Source organism: Typopeltis vanoorti, chromosome 12, assembly GCF_054136105.1.
Source record: "Typopeltis vanoorti isolate ZY-2024b chromosome 12, IOZ_Tvanoo_1.0, whole genome shotgun sequence".
Taxonomy (NCBI): Eukaryota; Metazoa; Arthropoda; class Arachnida; order Uropygi; family Thelyphonidae; genus Typopeltis; species Typopeltis vanoorti.
Genome location: NC_143560.1, coordinates 137,843,495 through 137,861,457, shown reverse-complemented (window position 1 = coordinate 137,861,457; position 17,963 = coordinate 137,843,495). Strand labels below are relative to the sequence as shown.

Below are 17,963 nucleotides of genomic sequence, written 5' to 3'. Positions count from 1 at the left end.
TATCCTTCCTAGAAATTGACCATTTCTGTGGGTTGTGCAGTAGTCAGTTGTGCTTTGCAATTAGCTAATTTTGTATTTCTGCGGAGAAATGGATATTTTTCTTTTTAGTACATTTGTAATACTGTAACAGTATTTTATTTTGCACACATTAATAAAGCCCCATAAATTCTAGAGAGGTGGTTTGCAAATCTAAGCATACAATAAGTAAAATGGCGGTTTTGGTTGGATGATGAAGTTCATCTCTTACTTCGCAGTACAGAGACAGCATTCCCTTTTTTTCAGTTGTTTAAATTACTTATGAATATTTATATTTATACTCTGCAATTGCATGCCGTATTTAAATTGTTCATTCTAATTCTCGAGAGAGTAAATAAAAGTTTTATTTGTAGCTGGTCTTTTCGTTAAGAGTATCTTTTTGTTTTTTGTGTGTGAAGAAGAAGGAGAATTGTTGTTGCGCTCCAGTCCTCGCGTAAACAATTTCGAAAGGACTTCGATTCTGCAGAGAACATGTTGAGAAATCAAAATGAAATGAAAATACTATCACTACTACTACTAATAATAATAATGTAGTGCATGGGTTAGCCGAAGTAGAGAATGATTTTTTAAACATACAGTAAGCAGAAATAGATCCGTCTCAGTGTGACCGCTGGTCATCGGAAATAAAATAAATAAAAACTCCGAAATAGCATGTGAGCTGTCGCTGATACACAGGCCTAAACGATAAAAAAATAAATAAATAAAAAGACGAGCCATGACATGTAGTTACATATTTCTGTCTTTTTATTTATTTGTTTTATCGTTTATGGCTTGTAATGTATTCCCGTAATCTCTCCGGTCAACTTACTTTACCAAACTATTATAGTTTCTACATTCGGCTTTGAAATAATGTTGGTTTATATAATTTCACATCGCCGAACTGAAGCCTTTTGGTTCTTTATTTTAGTAATTACTTCCTTAATTCTTTAATTGAGTTCATGAAGCTATACATAAATTCAGTCGATTATGAAAACCTCTCTACCGGCCGAGGCGGATGAAATAGTGAGACCACATTGCGCTTCTTATCCATGTTATTCAATAAGTGTTACAGAATCGTATCCAGATTTATCTGGACGTGTATATATATATATATATATATATATATATATATATATATATATATACGTCCTGCCCGGTTGGGGTGTTAGGGAAAAGTAACTTCTTGAAATAAAAAGTTACGGGAAAGAAATCTTCGGTAGGAGTTGCCTCGTCGTATTGCGCTCCTCCCACGTATTCATTCCAATTTATGATTTTTATTTCGAATTTCAACGGTCTCGCAGTTGCTTTGAATGTTGTTTCTGCTCGGAAACCCTCAGGACAAAATTTCTTTTTTTATTTTTTTTCTTTATTTTATTTTCTTTCTTTCTTTATTATTATTATTTTATTATTATTATTATTTTATTTTATTTATTTATTTATTTATTTTTTTTGCATAAGCGCAATGTCGAGTACTCGTAAATTACAAACATTTGAAGGCAAAAAAACCTTCGTGAGTTTCTAAATTTAGATGAGATGAATTTAATGGCCGATTTAAGACCACCACTCTTCTTACCGGAGGCCCGAGGCGACTCCTCGACAAACGTAGAGCGAGTATACACTCTAAAAAGTTTAAAATACAAATAATAATAATAATAATAATAATAATAATAATAAATAATAATACGTAATAATAATGAAACACAAATAAAAAACCTTAGTCCACCTACGGTACGAATGTGCTGCAGGTATAAGACCTTTCATGGGTAGGAGTCGCATAAAAATTGAATTTGATTTCTAAACACAAGTTTACTCTGTTGCTATAGTAACGGTCTTAATAAAAACAGAAATTGGGCAATTGTTATAAATTTTTCAGAAAGGAAAAAAAAATAATCAAGCGCATTTTGCATCGATGTGTCAAAAATGTATCGACGGAAAATTCACTGTCAGCTGAATATGATTTACCACGGGGCAGTGCTTTAAAGCGAAACTGGATTTCAGCTGATGGCTTGGTATTAGGAAAGGTGCATCGCATTAAAACTTCAGATTAAGAAAAAGTGGGGGATGGGAATTTCTCATAGTGGTTCAGCCCATCGATCAGCTATCTCCTCATATCATCAAAGCACTCGTTTCTTTCTCTTTTGGCTTCACTGTGTGAAATATAAAACGGTTTCTTAGATAAACTCTTGGCATTGCGCCAGCTTCGATAGAACACGAACCTTTGAGCCGGGTGTAAAGGTAATTGCGCAGCAGTCGTAATAATCCAGCGGCGGTGCTTACTGAAACAATGTAGATACCCCGTCAACCCAGATGCCTTTTCTGTCTTTCATAATGTATCCGCGCTTGACGCTGGCATTTTTCTGTCTCGTCGGATTAGCTGCAGCCCTTGACCAGGTAAGAAAGTGCCGTTGGGTGGAGTTATAAACGACAGAAAACTTGGGGTCACCTTCGTATCAGAAATATTACATTCGTATCGCAATGCAAGTTTGTGTAAATGTCATCCCTGGAATAACTTAATACTTTAAATACAAGAGTTCCTGAAAAGAAGTTGTCCGTGTTTTTCAATTAATTACTAATAGAAAATGAATCCGTTTCAATAATCACTAATATAAAAAATAACGCATAGTTAGGTTTCTGTTCCAAGGCATAATTGGATATGTAACATGGCAAGTGAAAGGTTTACATTTTCATGACCAAACATTGAACACTGATGACTTCACACCAGTTTCTTCATACCATTCATATTTTCCCAGGCGTAACATACATGCATGTGTCTGTGTGTGTGTGTGTGTGAGAGAGAGATGAGAAAGTAAAAAAGCATTAAAAATTCAAAGACGATCTGTGCAGAAGGAACACACTTTTCACATGTCTTTCTCGTGCGTAAATGCTTGCAAACGTGTCCTCATATTCTAAACCAGCGCTTCCCAAACTGTGGGCCGCGGCCCCCTTGGGGGCCGTAGGTTTTGTTGAGGGGAGCCGTGAAATAATGAAAACAAATTTAAAATGTTTTAAGACTAAGTAATTTTTTTTATTTTAAAAGAAACGTATTTAACTTATTATTTATTATTTCTTTTTTGTTATTTTTTTATATTTTAATATCAAGAACTGTTGATATTGACTTTATATGCATATCAAAACTCGTTTTATATTATCACTGTCATCGAGCTAGTTTTCTGTTACCAATAAAAGTTTCGCATACACTTCACACATGAAAAAAAGCTTAAACAAGTTCATGTGGGGAGATAGTAACTCGCTTGCAGTGGTAAACAACACGCCCTCCCTAAGAGCCACTATACCGCAGAGGCAATAAAAATAAGTACTTTTATTATGCCAGTGAATAAGGTATGAGGAGTCTGTGTAATATATTTCTCAACAAATAGTGCAATTAGAGACAACTGGGAAAAAACACACTAATTAATGAATCACATGTCCCCTCATACAGAAACTATGCTGTATAGACTGAAACAAAACCATGTTGCATGGGCAAACACAGTATCTAACTAAAAACTATTGTTCTTAATTTGATGTGTGTGAGTTCGATTTCCCAAGGCAGCAATAAAATTCAACAGAAAATAAAATTCGTAAAAGTGTTAAAACTAAGTAATATATATATATATCTCATCTTCTTTATACCCTCTTTTACCTTGCGGTGTAGAGGATCCATTGACCATCTGACCTCAATCCTTTTACAAGATAAGGTAGTCAGCCCTATGCCCCGGTATATCCTATGGCCTGTAGTGTTAAGTTCTCAAGGCCAGTTTGCCTGCTTTGCGGGATGAACCCCAGAATAAACTGAGGAAAAAAACCCTACTGTCCACGCCCAAGACTGGCTAACTTGGCTATGGCTGAGGAAGATCCTTCAGCTCCTCACGTAACCGACGGGTATCGAACCAAGGACACTCCTTCCTCAGGCATATGGTTGCGAAGCGCAATATATAATGAATGTTATGGCAGTTTCACATATGGAATTCGGTTGAAGAGAGTTAGCATTTCAACTCGATTGTCAGCTATGCTTTTATCTTTCGGTTGCGCGATCTTTTGTTAATACCGCACTAATCATATGCACGTTTTAATAACCTGCCTTTGCTGTCTGTTTCGCGTTATGTTTAATTACCGTAAAGGGAGAAAAGTCACAAAAGTGAAAAATGTTCCTGGTCCGGGGATTCCCTTATTCAGGTAATATTCACTAATTTCATGTTATCCGTCTGTGGTGTGCCAGTATCGGTAAATGGTGATGATATTTGATCTATTAAAAAATTTAACCCTGAGATGGATAAGTGGCTGATAAAAAATATAAAAAAAATCCCCGCGAACAATCAGAAACGGACTCAAAAAAAAAAAAGGACAGTATTTCATATTTTACCAGAACAGTCCGCATCGTCTTCAGAACCAAACGGTAAGAGGCAAAAAATGTAATATATTCATTTGCTTTTTGCAATATTCGCTGTGTATGTTTTGTATTGGATATAAATACAATAAACATTATAATAATATATCTCTCTATTACAATTTTGTTTCGAGGGGGGGGGGGGGCCGTGAAATATTTTAATTTTTGCAAAGGGGGCCCCTGACATCCAGAAATTTGAGAAGCACTGTTCTAAACGAACTCGACATTTTGGGCAACTAAAAATATAAAAATAAAAAACTCTTAATCAATTACATAAACTGATAAGCACGTGATCGATTGGAACTTTTGGCCTTCATCTACCTCTAATATTGAAGTTTCCAATTGCACTATATGGCAAGCCTCGCCGTTATTACGGACTCGCTTACTCTAATTCTTTGAAGAAGTTTACTAAAAGGAAGGTCTTTGTTTATAGCAGAAAGAGAGGATTAGTTGTAGAGACCGGAGGCCAAATTGCGGGTTGTTGCAAACGTCGGAGCACATCGTAGCTAGATGAAACAATGCTCTAGGCATTAAATATGAACACTAAAGAGGGCGAAATCGATGACAAAAAGGCACGACGGGAAGAGAGCGAGAGAGGGTTAAATGAAGAAATAAAACTGAAAATAAAAAATAAAATTCAACGAACAACGAGAAGCGTTTTAGAGGGGGGGGGGGGATTAAATTTTAGAATATGAAGTTGAGAAAAAAGATCGCTGAATTAGAAATTAATTTTTAAAAATTCCCATTCTGGGTATCGGGCTTCTGAGAGGAAGCAGGGTGCATGCGTCTATACCCCGAGGAATAGTCGCAGCAGAGAAACTTCTGCGTCTGAAGCCAAAATAACTCTTCCGGACTCGTGACCGAGATATTCCTCGTCACTGCATTTTTTAAACAAACAGTTGCTATAAAAGGGACGTTTTTATTTGTGTGCAATTTATTTATAAATACTTAGTCAATTTTTGCCAGGGAAACCGAGTACGTCGGTAGCGCATGAGCAACATTTGCTCTTCTGTTGAAAAGACTTGGGTTCGACTCCCGAATAGGACGCAAACAAAGGGCCTTTTCTGCTTCGGCTGTTGTAGGTGGAGTTAAACAACTCAACTATGAAAATACCCCTTTAAGAACTGAGAATACAGTCTGAATTAGAAATAGTCTTTGCTCGAGAGATTTTAGTGAATTCCTAATGTAGGCGTTGATCAATATCATCGCTCGATGTGGCACTTTGTTTCCCCGGACCTCCTTAGCAAACCCTAGGTACTGAAGTGCTATTGGTCAGACTCTACCGTGGACGAGATTAACATCGTGAGCCATTGGGATCGTTCTAGAAAAGTTAAAAGAGTTAGAATATTGCGCCTTTATTGTTACTATCATAGAGATTTATCTCCACCAACAGTCCCATGACTGAACGCCGAAGCACACGAGCTCCAACAGTGCCTTCAGTTCTCTTTAAATTCTTTCACTGGCAGTGCCATAGCATATTTCATTGAGAAAAATCTGCTCATCCTCTTTGGACTTGCATTGTACGGTTCGGGTATTTGCCTTTCTTTTGAAACGAACTAAGTTCAAACCCAGTGGAGGGAGTCAAATCTCAAAGAGACCGAAGAGTTTTTATGAGTCAATCGTATTCACTGTTTTACTCTTTAAGGCCCTTTAGTCTTAAGATCCACAGACCCTTAATTTATTCTTATACTTTAATAATCAGTTCTGCTATCAACTCATCCTTGCATACAAGGGTGCAGATAAGACTGATAAGCTTTCCATGAAGCAACACCCTTATCACTACCCATAAATATTCAACATAGAGGTTATATTTCGTGGCCCTTTCATTTTATGTATTTTCTACGTTTGCAGTTCCCCCGTGAGCGTTCCTACTCCTCACCCACAACGCAAATACATCGTGTCAGTAAGCATGATAGATTGAGCCACACAAAGCCTGCAATTCCTCAAAATTCAAACCTTGCATATGACAACATTGAACTTGCATTCCTTCTCCTCACCCCCAAATACTCCATTCGAATCGTTCTGAAAGGATGCTGTAAAATTAGTCGTTTCTAATCACCAGTGGCGAATTCTCCATGCTTGCTATGCAAGCTCATTAATTGTAGACAGAAGACGTCTTAAGCACGCGCGGCAATAATTGAGCTTTGCGCTGTGTATCGAAGGCTGACGCTAGTCGAGCTACCTTGGCTTGCTCGGTTGTAGGAGCTTCCAGGTCCTCGCAGCAGCACTGTGATTTCATGCGCGCGCATAGCCACTTCACATCGTCTCACTCTGTTGCTTAAACACAAGCCATGCGCAGTCAACGTAGCTCTAGCCAGTGAGCTTCAGCCAGCCTTTACAAGTGTGCGTGTTGCTTGGGAAAATTAAGTTACAACAAACTTTTTATGATGATTTTATTGACCAGTTCATAAAGAAGAACCGTAGGGTAGAATTTGTATTCAAGTAGCTAAATTGAAAAAGATAGAATATTATTTGTAAAATAAAATAAATAGTGTATTTGTATGATTAAATGTACATACATTTCGAAATATATAGTTTTAAATGGTCAGTAATTTATTATTCCGCTAATCAGACTTCCCTGACACCTGTCACTCCCCGAATGATAACAAGAGCAAGCGTGAATTTCAAGACCAACATTCGCCCCTGTTAATCAGTTTCCAACTTTGCACCATCTACGAAAATTGTGCGTCCGTCCTTCCCCAACACCAATAATGTAGCAACATTCATAAACGAGGGATTAATTATAGCTGAAATACACAATATAATGTTTATTTTACAATTTTAGGTGAGGAACCTCACCTAAAAATGTTTTTCTCAGAATCGCTAAAACAATTTTCATAGCAAATAATCTGGAAGGAAATTATAACAAAGCGGTTTTGTGCAAAATAGTTTAATCAAGAAATATTACAAATAATAAAGTAACATAACTCTTCTAGAATAGCAACATGCTCTCACTAAATTCAAGAAGTTTTAAGGAGCTTGCATCGAACCACATCAGTGTTTGGCGCAGTCTTAAACTAGGCCTTAATTTTAAGTTGCTTCGATGTTTCGTGAGGTGACTGTTGAGAATCCACTTTCGCACACGTCGTGGTATTTGTTTGAAAGAAACTTCTCTCAGCTCACGCAGTGTTTTAATATTCGACGTCTCGGTAATTTCCGAGTGCAGTAATAACGTTTTATGAGAAGACTCCATTACATCGCATAAAATTGCAGCCTTAAGAGAGTTCATAAAAGTCACTGCTTTCACGGCTTTTGTTAACACTGAAACATCGAAGTTTTGTTAACATTGAAACTGCTGCTTCTTTAACTTTTACTTGCTTACCAAGCAGATTTAGTTGCAGTACCGCACATCCCCTTCGAACCCCACCCCGCCCGGTCCAATCCTTGTTCTAATTTTATGAATCCGTCTTGCGAGTTCCCATACCTACACTTACTCTATCGACTAGAAGCTGTTCACCTTGGAGATCTGCAGCGGATTCCGGCACGAAAATCACTCTTTCCCTCGGATTTAAGGACCGACAGGAGTGCTCAGGACACCGCAGGAGGAGCGGGCTTTACCGGAATAGCATCATTATCCCGGACGAACCGATTCCAGGGAGCCAAACTTACAAAACTCTCCCCTGGACTGCCATCGAGTTCTCCGGGTTCGTTTGCGTTACCGCACTTGACCACAGAAGAGTTCGGGAATACTAACCCGATTCCCTTTCGGTCTACCAGCGTGACTAGTTCATTTTTTCGCAACGTCCCGCTTCGGAATGAATTTCTCCCATCCCTTAGGACCAACTGCCCCCTGCTCCACTGTTGTTCGCATGGACCCCTTTCCCCTTCAAGATTCTGTACCAACGGCAGCTCCGGGCAGGCTTAAGCCCAGAGTACCTTCAACGCACTCCTTTACGACCTGATCTGCGGCAGCGGCCAGGTATGCACTGGACGCTGAAGCGCTATCCATTTTTCAGGTCTAGTTGCTTCGGCAGATGAGTCGTTACACTCCTTAGCGGATTCCGACTTCCATGGCCACCGTCCTGATGTCTATTAGCAACCAACACCTTTCATGGAGTCTCATGAGGGTCTACCATCAGGCGCCGTAACCCGGCGTTCATCCCACAGCGCCAGTTCTGCTTACCAAAGGTGACATACCCGCTGCTACTCATCCTTTCGTTCGAGTCAAGCAAGTTTGACTTCTCATCCATTTAAAGTCTGGGGTCGTTTCGACCCTACCATCTAATCATTCGCTTCACTGGACAGGGTCTGACGATCTTTTTTGCAAGTCAGAACCGCTGCAGCCCTCCAGAGGTTTCTCTGGCTTCGTCCTGCCCAGTATAGTTCGCAACTCTCACTCCACACTCGCCGACGATGCGGGCAATACGAGCCGTTGGTGCTCAAGTATCGTGGTTTTCACACAAGATCCCAACGAAGATAAGGCGAACTTTCATTGCGCCTTTGGACTTATTTAAGACTCAATGACTCGCGCACGTTAGATCCTTTGGTCCATGTTTTATATGTAGAATATCATGGAAACACTGAGATATTCAAGAACAGATCTGGTTGTGTTGGCTACATAGAAAAAACTCTCGCAGCACTGAGTTCTTTTTGTGTGTGTGTGTGTGTGTGTGTGTGTGTGTGTGTGTGTGTGTGTGTGTGTGTGTGTGTGTGTGTGTGTGTTATACTTTAGTTCTCATTCAAGTGCATTAGTGATTGTACTAGGCGATTTCCATTAAAATATCGGAAAATGGGAGACCCGTCCGACTTTGAAAGAGGACAGATCGTTGGTGCGCGTTTAACTGGAGCATCAGGGACAAAAACTGCACATTATTAGGTGTATCGAGATCGACAGTTTCTAAGGTTATAGCGACATAGACAAACTGGGGCAAGACAGCATCGCCGAAGAGAGAAGCAGTGGGCGAAAATCAAAAATGACAAAGAAATCGCCAGACATTGAGAAGTATTTGGAAAAATCACAGAACTTCTGCAGCACAGGTGAGAGCAGAACTGAATTTTCATCAGCAACTGCTAAATCCCTGATGACTGAAGAGAATGCTCAGATGCGGAAACGATGGCGTCACGACCGTCGGACTAGACGTTAGAAAACTAAACGTGGTAGTCAGATGAGTCGACCTTCAACCAATTTCCTACATTAGGGCAAGTTTATTTGGAGAACACTTAAGGAAGCAGTCCTTAAGTGTTCTTAATCCGCAATACGTTGTTACAGTAAAGCACAGGAGCCCTTCAGAATGGTCTGGGCAGCAATTTCGTTTGGTATTCGGTTAGTCCCATTATTACTCTTCACGACATTACTGCAAGTGATTATTAGAACATTTAGGTAATCAAGTGCATCCCCATGATCCAAACGTTATTTCCAAACAGTGCACTATCCCGAGACGAGAATGCCCCCGTTCACACTGCTTGGACTGTACAGCCGTGGTTTGAAGAGAATGAAGGTGAAATTCAACTTCCTCCTTGGCCAGCACAATCACCAGATTTGAGCATTATTGAACCGCTCTGGTCAGTTCTGGACTATAATAAAAAACCACTTCCAACGTTCTTTAAAACAACTTGAAGATGTTCAAGAAGAATGGTACAAAATCCACCAGAAACTAGAAACTTCGAATGGACTCAAAATCCAAAGAAATCACAGTGTACTGAAGGAAAAAGGTGGTCCAACACCATATTAATAAAGAGATGTGTATAACAAGTGTTTCATTATTATTTGGACCAACCCCTGTATATCGAGAGGTTGGACAAAATGATGTACGGCCTAACAAGTTCCCTGCTGACAGCAAAAATACTGTCCCATGCACGTGCCCGCGCGCGCACACACACACCTAAAGTTTTGTCAGACAGTATTTTCCCACTCAAGTACATTGTTCATTAATAAAGAATGTACTGACGTGATAAATTTTCTATTTCGCAATAAAGTATGGATGAGTGCGTTTTATTCTCTGAATAAGTACTTTTGATATTCCATTAGTCCACATCAGCAGGTGTTCGCCAGCCAACCTGCTGGCTCTATCCAAAAACCAAATAATGATAAAACAGGATGATGTTTTGCATCCTCGACGTAAACAGTTGGTTAAACAAGTCCGTGCCGTTTTTATCATGGAAACCAGAACGAACAGCCCTAAGTTAGGCACTGAAACAATCACCAAAATTGAAACATAAGAGTAGGAAGCATCAACAGAAGGAATTGGAAAAAGCAACAGAAAAAGAAATAGAGTGGTAATACAAGAATAGAAAACTCAGAACTCCATTATGGACTCAGGAAATTAAAGGCTCTCCTGAAAAAAAAAAATCATATCTCCTGGAAAGTCAGCAACTGCTAAAAGAATACACAGAAAAACCAAAAAATGCTAATCGGCTTGTAAAAGTAAACAGTTCTGAAAAAAAACTTTCGTAAAGGGATAGAAGATAAGCATCAGGAAGGTGGACATTACTGACGGAGCTTAGAAATGGAGGAGAATACGCTAAAAAAGGAATCCCAGATGATAACGGTGACATCAGAACTGGAGCTATTCTGAATGTCTGAAGTTGAAACGTTAGTGAGACTGACAGAAGTTATTTTTCTATAACTTACTCTAAGTTACAGAAAAATATTCAAGAAGAGGAATGCTGTCAGGAGATATCAATTAGTTATCAATATTCGAGATAGAAAAGCCATCAGCAGCATGAAATGGGAAATCTCGTATGTGGAGTTATAAAGGCTATTCATACAGCGACTGCATTGCATAATTCGAAAGGCCGAATGCAGATGATTGGAGTTGAGCTCTCATAGTACCATCTATAAAATAAAAGAGAAATAAAAATTAATGTTCGGATTGCATTCAGAGGAATGCCCCTAATGAGGGGCACATTTCATATTTCTGAAGAACTAAGAAAAACTGGAAGAAAAGCTTCAACAGCAAGTTGAATGCATGAAAAATAAAGGTTGCAAGAAGACTTGAGAAATCTTGGGAATATCAGATCTGTCAACGTGATATCTGGGACACTGTTCGAAGTTATACACTGTAACTATTTATATCTAAATTGTAAATCAGCGATTAAATTAAGCTTCATTTGCTTAATTAAAGTAATTAAAGAGAGCACACTTTCTGCGCTGCCATTCATAATCGAAACGAAACTCCTTAAGAAGAAAATAGCATTAAAGCTAATACGAAAAATGATATCCAACTCGGCTCTTTACTTTATGAAGATTGTGTAACATTTTATGCAGATTTTGAAGTTATGCTGTGCATAACTTCAAAACATAATGAACAGGGTGTTGCAGCACATTCTGGCCTAACGTGAGTAACGTGTAAGCAGTGAGTGTCCGTCACAGTTTAAGTTTGCATGTGAGTGCTTTCTTTTCATTATCATAAGTCTAAATTTTGCTAATTTTTATTTTAAAGATTTAATTTGGCCCAATGGAGAAAAAAAAGCACCAAAGAAAAGCAGTTTCTTTGGAAATGAAAATTGCAATTTTAGATCGTTTAGCAAAAGGAGAGGGATCTACGGCGATTGGTAAACATTTCAATTTAAGCGAATTGACTATAAGAGCGATTAAAAAGAATGAAGTCACAATAAGAAAATCTGTCATTTCTGGCACAAAACTAAGTGCCAAATTATCATCGGAATCAAGAGATGCTTTATTAGAAAAAACCGGAAGGAGCGCTCGTAATTTGGATTGAAGAATTAACTCAAACAAGAATTCCTATAAGTGGTTATTTAATTAAACAAAAAGCTCTTCGGTTTTATGAACAGATGAAGCAATTGGAGCCATCTACTTCCACTTCCCAGGCTGATAAAGAATTTTCGGCTAGCAAAGCATAGTTAACCGGGTTTTTAAAAAGGAATGCACTTCATAACGTGAAGATTACAGGAAGATGGTGGATATTGTCCCATCAAGTGTTTAACACTGACAAAACAGGATTATTTTGGAAGAAAATGCCTAGTCGAACTAGTCTTCCATCGCAAAGTCTGAGAAAAAAAAGCAAGGGGATTAAAGCAGGCAATGATCGAGTAACGGTGTTACTTTGTAGCAATGCATCAAGGGATCGATCTCTAAGACCACGTGCTCTAAAAGCCAAAGATGTAAAACAGCTGCCGGTTCATTGGATGGCTAATACAAAGGCCCTGGGTAACAACTGATGTATTTACTGAATGGCTCAATAATTGCTTTGTACCAGAAGTGGAAACATATATGAAGCAAAACGCTCATGATTTTATTAATTGTTGACAATAAACCAAGTCGTGCAGGTAGTGTTTTTTCCACCCACTACAACAAGCATTATTCAGCCATTAGATCAAGACACAATTGCTACTTTTAAAAAATATTACGTTACGCACACTTTTAAATTTATATTGGATAAACAAGAAAATGAATCATTAACAGTGAGTAACTGACGTTTAGAAAAAAAAAAATTCTCTTTTGGACTGCTTAAATCATGTTGCATCTCCTATCGCTGAAATAAGACCACAAACGTGAAATGCCTGCTGGAAAGCAGCTTGGCCTGGGTGTGCTGCAAACATCTACATTATCAGATGAAATCATTACTTTGGCACAGGAAATTGGTGGAAAAGGTTTTGATACATTTAGCCAGAACGATGTAGACGAATTTCTTGTGGATGAAGTGACGATGATATTATTGGGTATCGATTAACTTTAGATATCGACGAAGATCCAGGAAACGATAGTGAAGCGGAAGAAAAACCTGTCTCCCTCACTTCAAATATAATTCGATAAGGTCTTGAACTGTGCAATAAATTGGAAAATCATTTTCTTGTTAATGACACAAATTCTGAACGAGCCTTTAAATTCCAACGTGAGCTGAAGAACTGTATGTCTGGATATCGCGAGCTGTATAAAAAATTAGTGAAATTATCATCGCAAAGTTTAATCACTGGTTACATTGTCAGAAGAAAAAAAATCAGCACAGAACGAGGTTTATGCTAATTCTGTTTGTGAAGAACCATTGCCTTCACCGTACAGATCTGATTCGCTGACTCTCTCTTCTGGTGAACTAAGTGATTTCGCACCAGTTAGTTCGCAAACGTTGCCGAATATTGTGTAAATAGCGACGATAATTCTGATGAAAAAATATACAAACTTAGGCATTTTTATTTTCCTGAATTTTTCCTGCGATTTTTGGTTTATTTTAATTCATTGCTTCGGTTTTATGCGGTTTTAGAAAAGTATGGAACGTATCCCTAATTTTTCAACTCAAGTTAGGTCTTTTTAGTGCGATTTTTTTATATGCGGTATTCTGTGGAACGTATCCACCGCATAAAAATGGGACCCGACTGTATTTTGTACCCTACTTCCCATTGAGAAGTGTTTCTTTTAAAACCTTGACTATTCTTAATCCCTTTAAAATAAAGTTTATGCTGAAATCGTTTTATATTCTGAGTTTATTTTTTCATTCAATAACACTTTCATTTATGTGAGTCATTCTTATTTTCTTGAGAAATGTAATCACACATTTCACACATTATTGAAGATAGCGGTGATTCAAACTTAACATTTATTGTTCCATAACTAACCTTTGGCATTTTGTTTACTTGTTTTTCCGCCATTACAGATTATTTTTCGTGTACCCCTGAACGGCCAAACCCAGCACGTACCCCCGTGGGTACGTGCTGGGTTTGGAACCGATGCTCTAGACGCAAAAAGCACAACTAGGCTCATGGGTGCGTCGGATATTGCTCTGATGCGGCATTTGCGAAGTGAGATTTGGCCCTTCCGCGATTAATAATATTAAAGAAAACTGTCGCCACCGAACCCAACTGAGTTGTTGGTCTCGGTTAAGTTCAGAACTCACATAAATGAAAGTTCGTTTTTAGTCCCTGTAAAGACATTTACAACCGAATTCAGGCAAAGTCTGCAACGCATCGTCCAGTAAATAGACGATGTTGATACCGCCACAACTGTGTCCTGTTCGTGTTTTTTCGAGGCAATGGACGTGGTTTGCTACTCCAATGCAATGAGACCGGTTATGAGCTGCTGGTGAAATAATACCAGAGTTTAATGAAACACGAGTCAAGATACTTTCGTAGGCAGGTGTCACGTCTGGTTGGATTTTAAGAGGCATATTTAGTAACATTTATTTCAAATCTGAATGCAAAATCAATTTATAATATATATATATATATATATATATATATATAGGAAGTTAATAATTATACAAACTATCATGCAGTACTCTCATAAGCAGTAAGAATACCGTAAGAATATCAACAAAATATTTTTAAATTAAATAAACAAAATACAACCATGTTATAACAATGGCAAACAAGCAACAATTAAGATTTACTTCACGGGTCCTTTTTAATGCAAAATCAGCGAGAATCTAAAATTTGTGAAATTTCATTCTAAATTTAAATCGTTGCCAAACTCGATAATCTTCAGGCGACCACTGGTGATCTCAAATGATAATATATATTTTTTAATGAATTTAAAGTTTGTAAAACCTCTTTTGGCATCAAAAATACGTAATTGCCGCAATGGTTGAAGATTTAAGATGATCTTATAAAAGATATTCGCACGACTGCAATTACATTTGCACATATTCCTGTTAAGTTTTCATTCAATATAAGTTTCAATGCGTCCCGAGGTCCAGTTCCTGGCTAAATGATGCTGAATTTCTTCACAATTTTCTCTTCGTTTCTTCATGAATTTTCTGTAACTCTTCGTGAATTTCTGTCCAGTTTCTCAAAGAGAAGATAAGAAGACTACTTACTTGAGTGGCTGACGGCGCTCTTTCTTAACTTCACGCGTTTTCTTCTTATGCGTTGCACCAAATGTTAAGCGTATTTATTTTATAAAATTAATTTTGTACAGTTTCCAATTTTGAATATCTGCTTAAATTTCTATTTCTGTTGCCAGTGAAGTAATAGAAAAAGAACCCACGAATTTTTGTGCATTTAATGCACAGTAATTGCACGCGAACCTCTATGAACTTACTACACACGTCAGTTACGGGAAATTAAAACTAAAACATTAAACCAAGAAATTTATTTAATGTGAAACACTTACATGTGGTGGGATCTCATCACACCGTAGGAATGAAGACAGCAAAGGAAGAGACAGTTGCAGGAAGAAGAATGAAATCACAAGGGACATCCCTAAGTGCTCTTTTTCTACCGCTTTCCGGTCACTCACTGTGCCTGCCCTATCGGAATCCTTCTAAAAATGAAAACATGGTCATTAACACAGCAATAAACATCCTTGGCCAATGGGTGAAAAAATGGGCAAAGTTAACACAGCAATCAACTTTCTTAGCCAATTGGTAGAAGAGCTTGTTAGGAAGCAAAAGTAAAGACACCGTTTACAAAGAACAATTTAATACATTTAAAATTATATTATAACTTTTGCATGAAATTTGCATATAGCGTACAAGTACAGTTCATATGTTATTATATATATATATATATATATATATATATATATATATATATTCACATAAACTGAATATATATATATATATATATATATATATATATATATATATATTCACATAAACTGAATATATATATATATATATATATATTCACATAAACTGAATATATGTATATATATATATATGGTGCTTTTTGGGACGATACCGGCACTTTTATTAATCATTGACACGTGATATCCAACATTTCCTACTAGCAAAGAATGCGTACCGACACACATTCTTTCCAAAAAGACGCTGTCTCTCTTTATATATATATATATATATATATATATATATATATATATATATATATATATATATACTGTATATATATATAAGAGAGAAAGAGAAAGAATGGTAGCTTTTTTATACACACATATATATGTAGAAAGTCTTTTATCTTGGGTGTATTATACGTTAAATTCACCAAGAAAGGTTATGCTTGGTTTTAATCCTTTTCCCAAGTAAGCAAAACAAAGTTTTGCGCGTGAAATATATTCACTTCTGAGCTACTTGTATATGGAGGCTAATGACTTCATATCACTTGCTTTTATACAAGTAGCTCAGACGTCAATATATTTCACGCACAAAACTTTGTGTTTGCTTTGTTTTGGGGAAAAGGGTTAAAACCAAGTATAAAATTTCTTGGTGAATTTAACGTTTTTAAAGTTTTTTACCTTGGGTGTATTATACCCAAGGTAAAAAACTTTTTACATCTTTCTCTCATCCTGAGATTTTTATTTAATAAAGTCAAAGACCTTGTGGCAACTTGTATAGGTAAAATTTATAAGCTCGGCATTACTTCAAACTTGGCATCTCTGGGTGTGGCTCCCACTGACGATACCTCAATAAAGGTCGAAACCGGTCTGGGTAGTGACCCTTTACTTTAATGCATAGCATCATTCATCTCCGCAAGGGGATGTGCTTTGCATTAGGGGAGATACTAAGTGAAAGTGATCAGAGCTTACTCCACCTTTACCACGAGTTGCCTCAGACCTGAACATAGTTCAGGCGCAAACTTGACTTACCTGCTTGTTTGCTTACTTGGGAAAAAGGACCCAAGTTTATAAAATTCCTTGGTGTTTTTAACGTATAGTATACCCAAGGTAAAAAACTTTCTAAATATTTATATATATGTATATATATACACGAGAGGAAGGGGGGGGGGAGGGGCTGAAAAGTTCTGATAAACATCTAGAACAAGTTTTAAAACAACTGATATAACCACAAAAAATAAAGAACATATTTGCTTTTCTCTCCAAGCTAAGAAATCTGTTCTTGGAGAACATGAAATTCCTAACTGCCACAGGAACTTTAGCAGCCCAAAAAATTCTTCACAAAAATTCTTTGAAATTTGAGAGACTCTTCAAAGAATGCTCGGAAGTAATCAGCCTAGTTTAAATCACATTGATTCTCTAAATTTTTTAAATTCTAACTGCAAAATTCTCGCTAATAACTAATTATTTGTATGCATATGCAATATACAGGTGTATGTATTAGGATGTATGTGTGCATATATATATCTGTTTTGTTTGGCTAAGCCTTATTTATTGCTGTGTTAATGACCATGCATGCAGTTTCCCACTTAGAGGCAGGGGTAGCAAAGGAACTGAGCTGTGATTGGCATTGGAGCAGTTTCCAGGACAGCATATTTTACCAATTATCGAAATTATCACGCTGAAGAAGGAAAAAATAAAAAAATAAAAAGGCATTACTACGAATTTGCGAATGATGGCCAAAGCCCAGCTAAGCTACTTTTCCCACGCGTTCCTAATTATCACGTGACTATAGCTTTTTAGCATCAGTTGTCTATTGCTTCATGTAACTGTGCGTTCTTTTTTATCATCTCTCTGTTGATGTGATATGAATCACTTTGAAGTGTCTAGTAAGTGCTTTTTGTCTATGAATGTGTGTTAGTATTAATAATCAAATTCACATGCGAACAGGGGCGGCTCGTGCATAGGCACTTCTGAACAAATTTTTATCGATACAGAAATATATTTATTAATTTATTAATATTTGCTTGTAATATTTAATTTTATCATCAACAATCCTATACAATTCTCTTATTTTGTATAAAAAATAATAAAAATCCAACTGTAGCACTTAGGAGGGCGAAGGACGCCAGCAGCGTTCTTCGCCCTCGTAATGCGGCA

General features: G+C 37.3%; 1 protein-coding gene across 2 annotated transcripts in view; it reads left to right on the top strand.

The window, feature by feature from the left end:
• Window positions 1-2,249: 2,249 nt before the first annotated feature.
• Window positions 2,250-17,963, top strand: part of LOC150101250 (gamma-interferon-inducible lysosomal thiol reductase-like) — a 62,625-nt gene continuing 46,911 nt past the window's right edge. For both annotated transcript variants that reach the window (XM_090401567.1, XM_090401566.1), the window contains exon 1: window positions 2,250-2,406. In XM_090401567.1, the coding sequence (XP_090257693.1) occupies window positions 2,323-2,406 (84 nt within the window). In that variant the 5' untranslated portion in view covers window positions 2,250-2,322. The remainder of the gene's footprint in view (window positions 2,407-17,963) is intronic.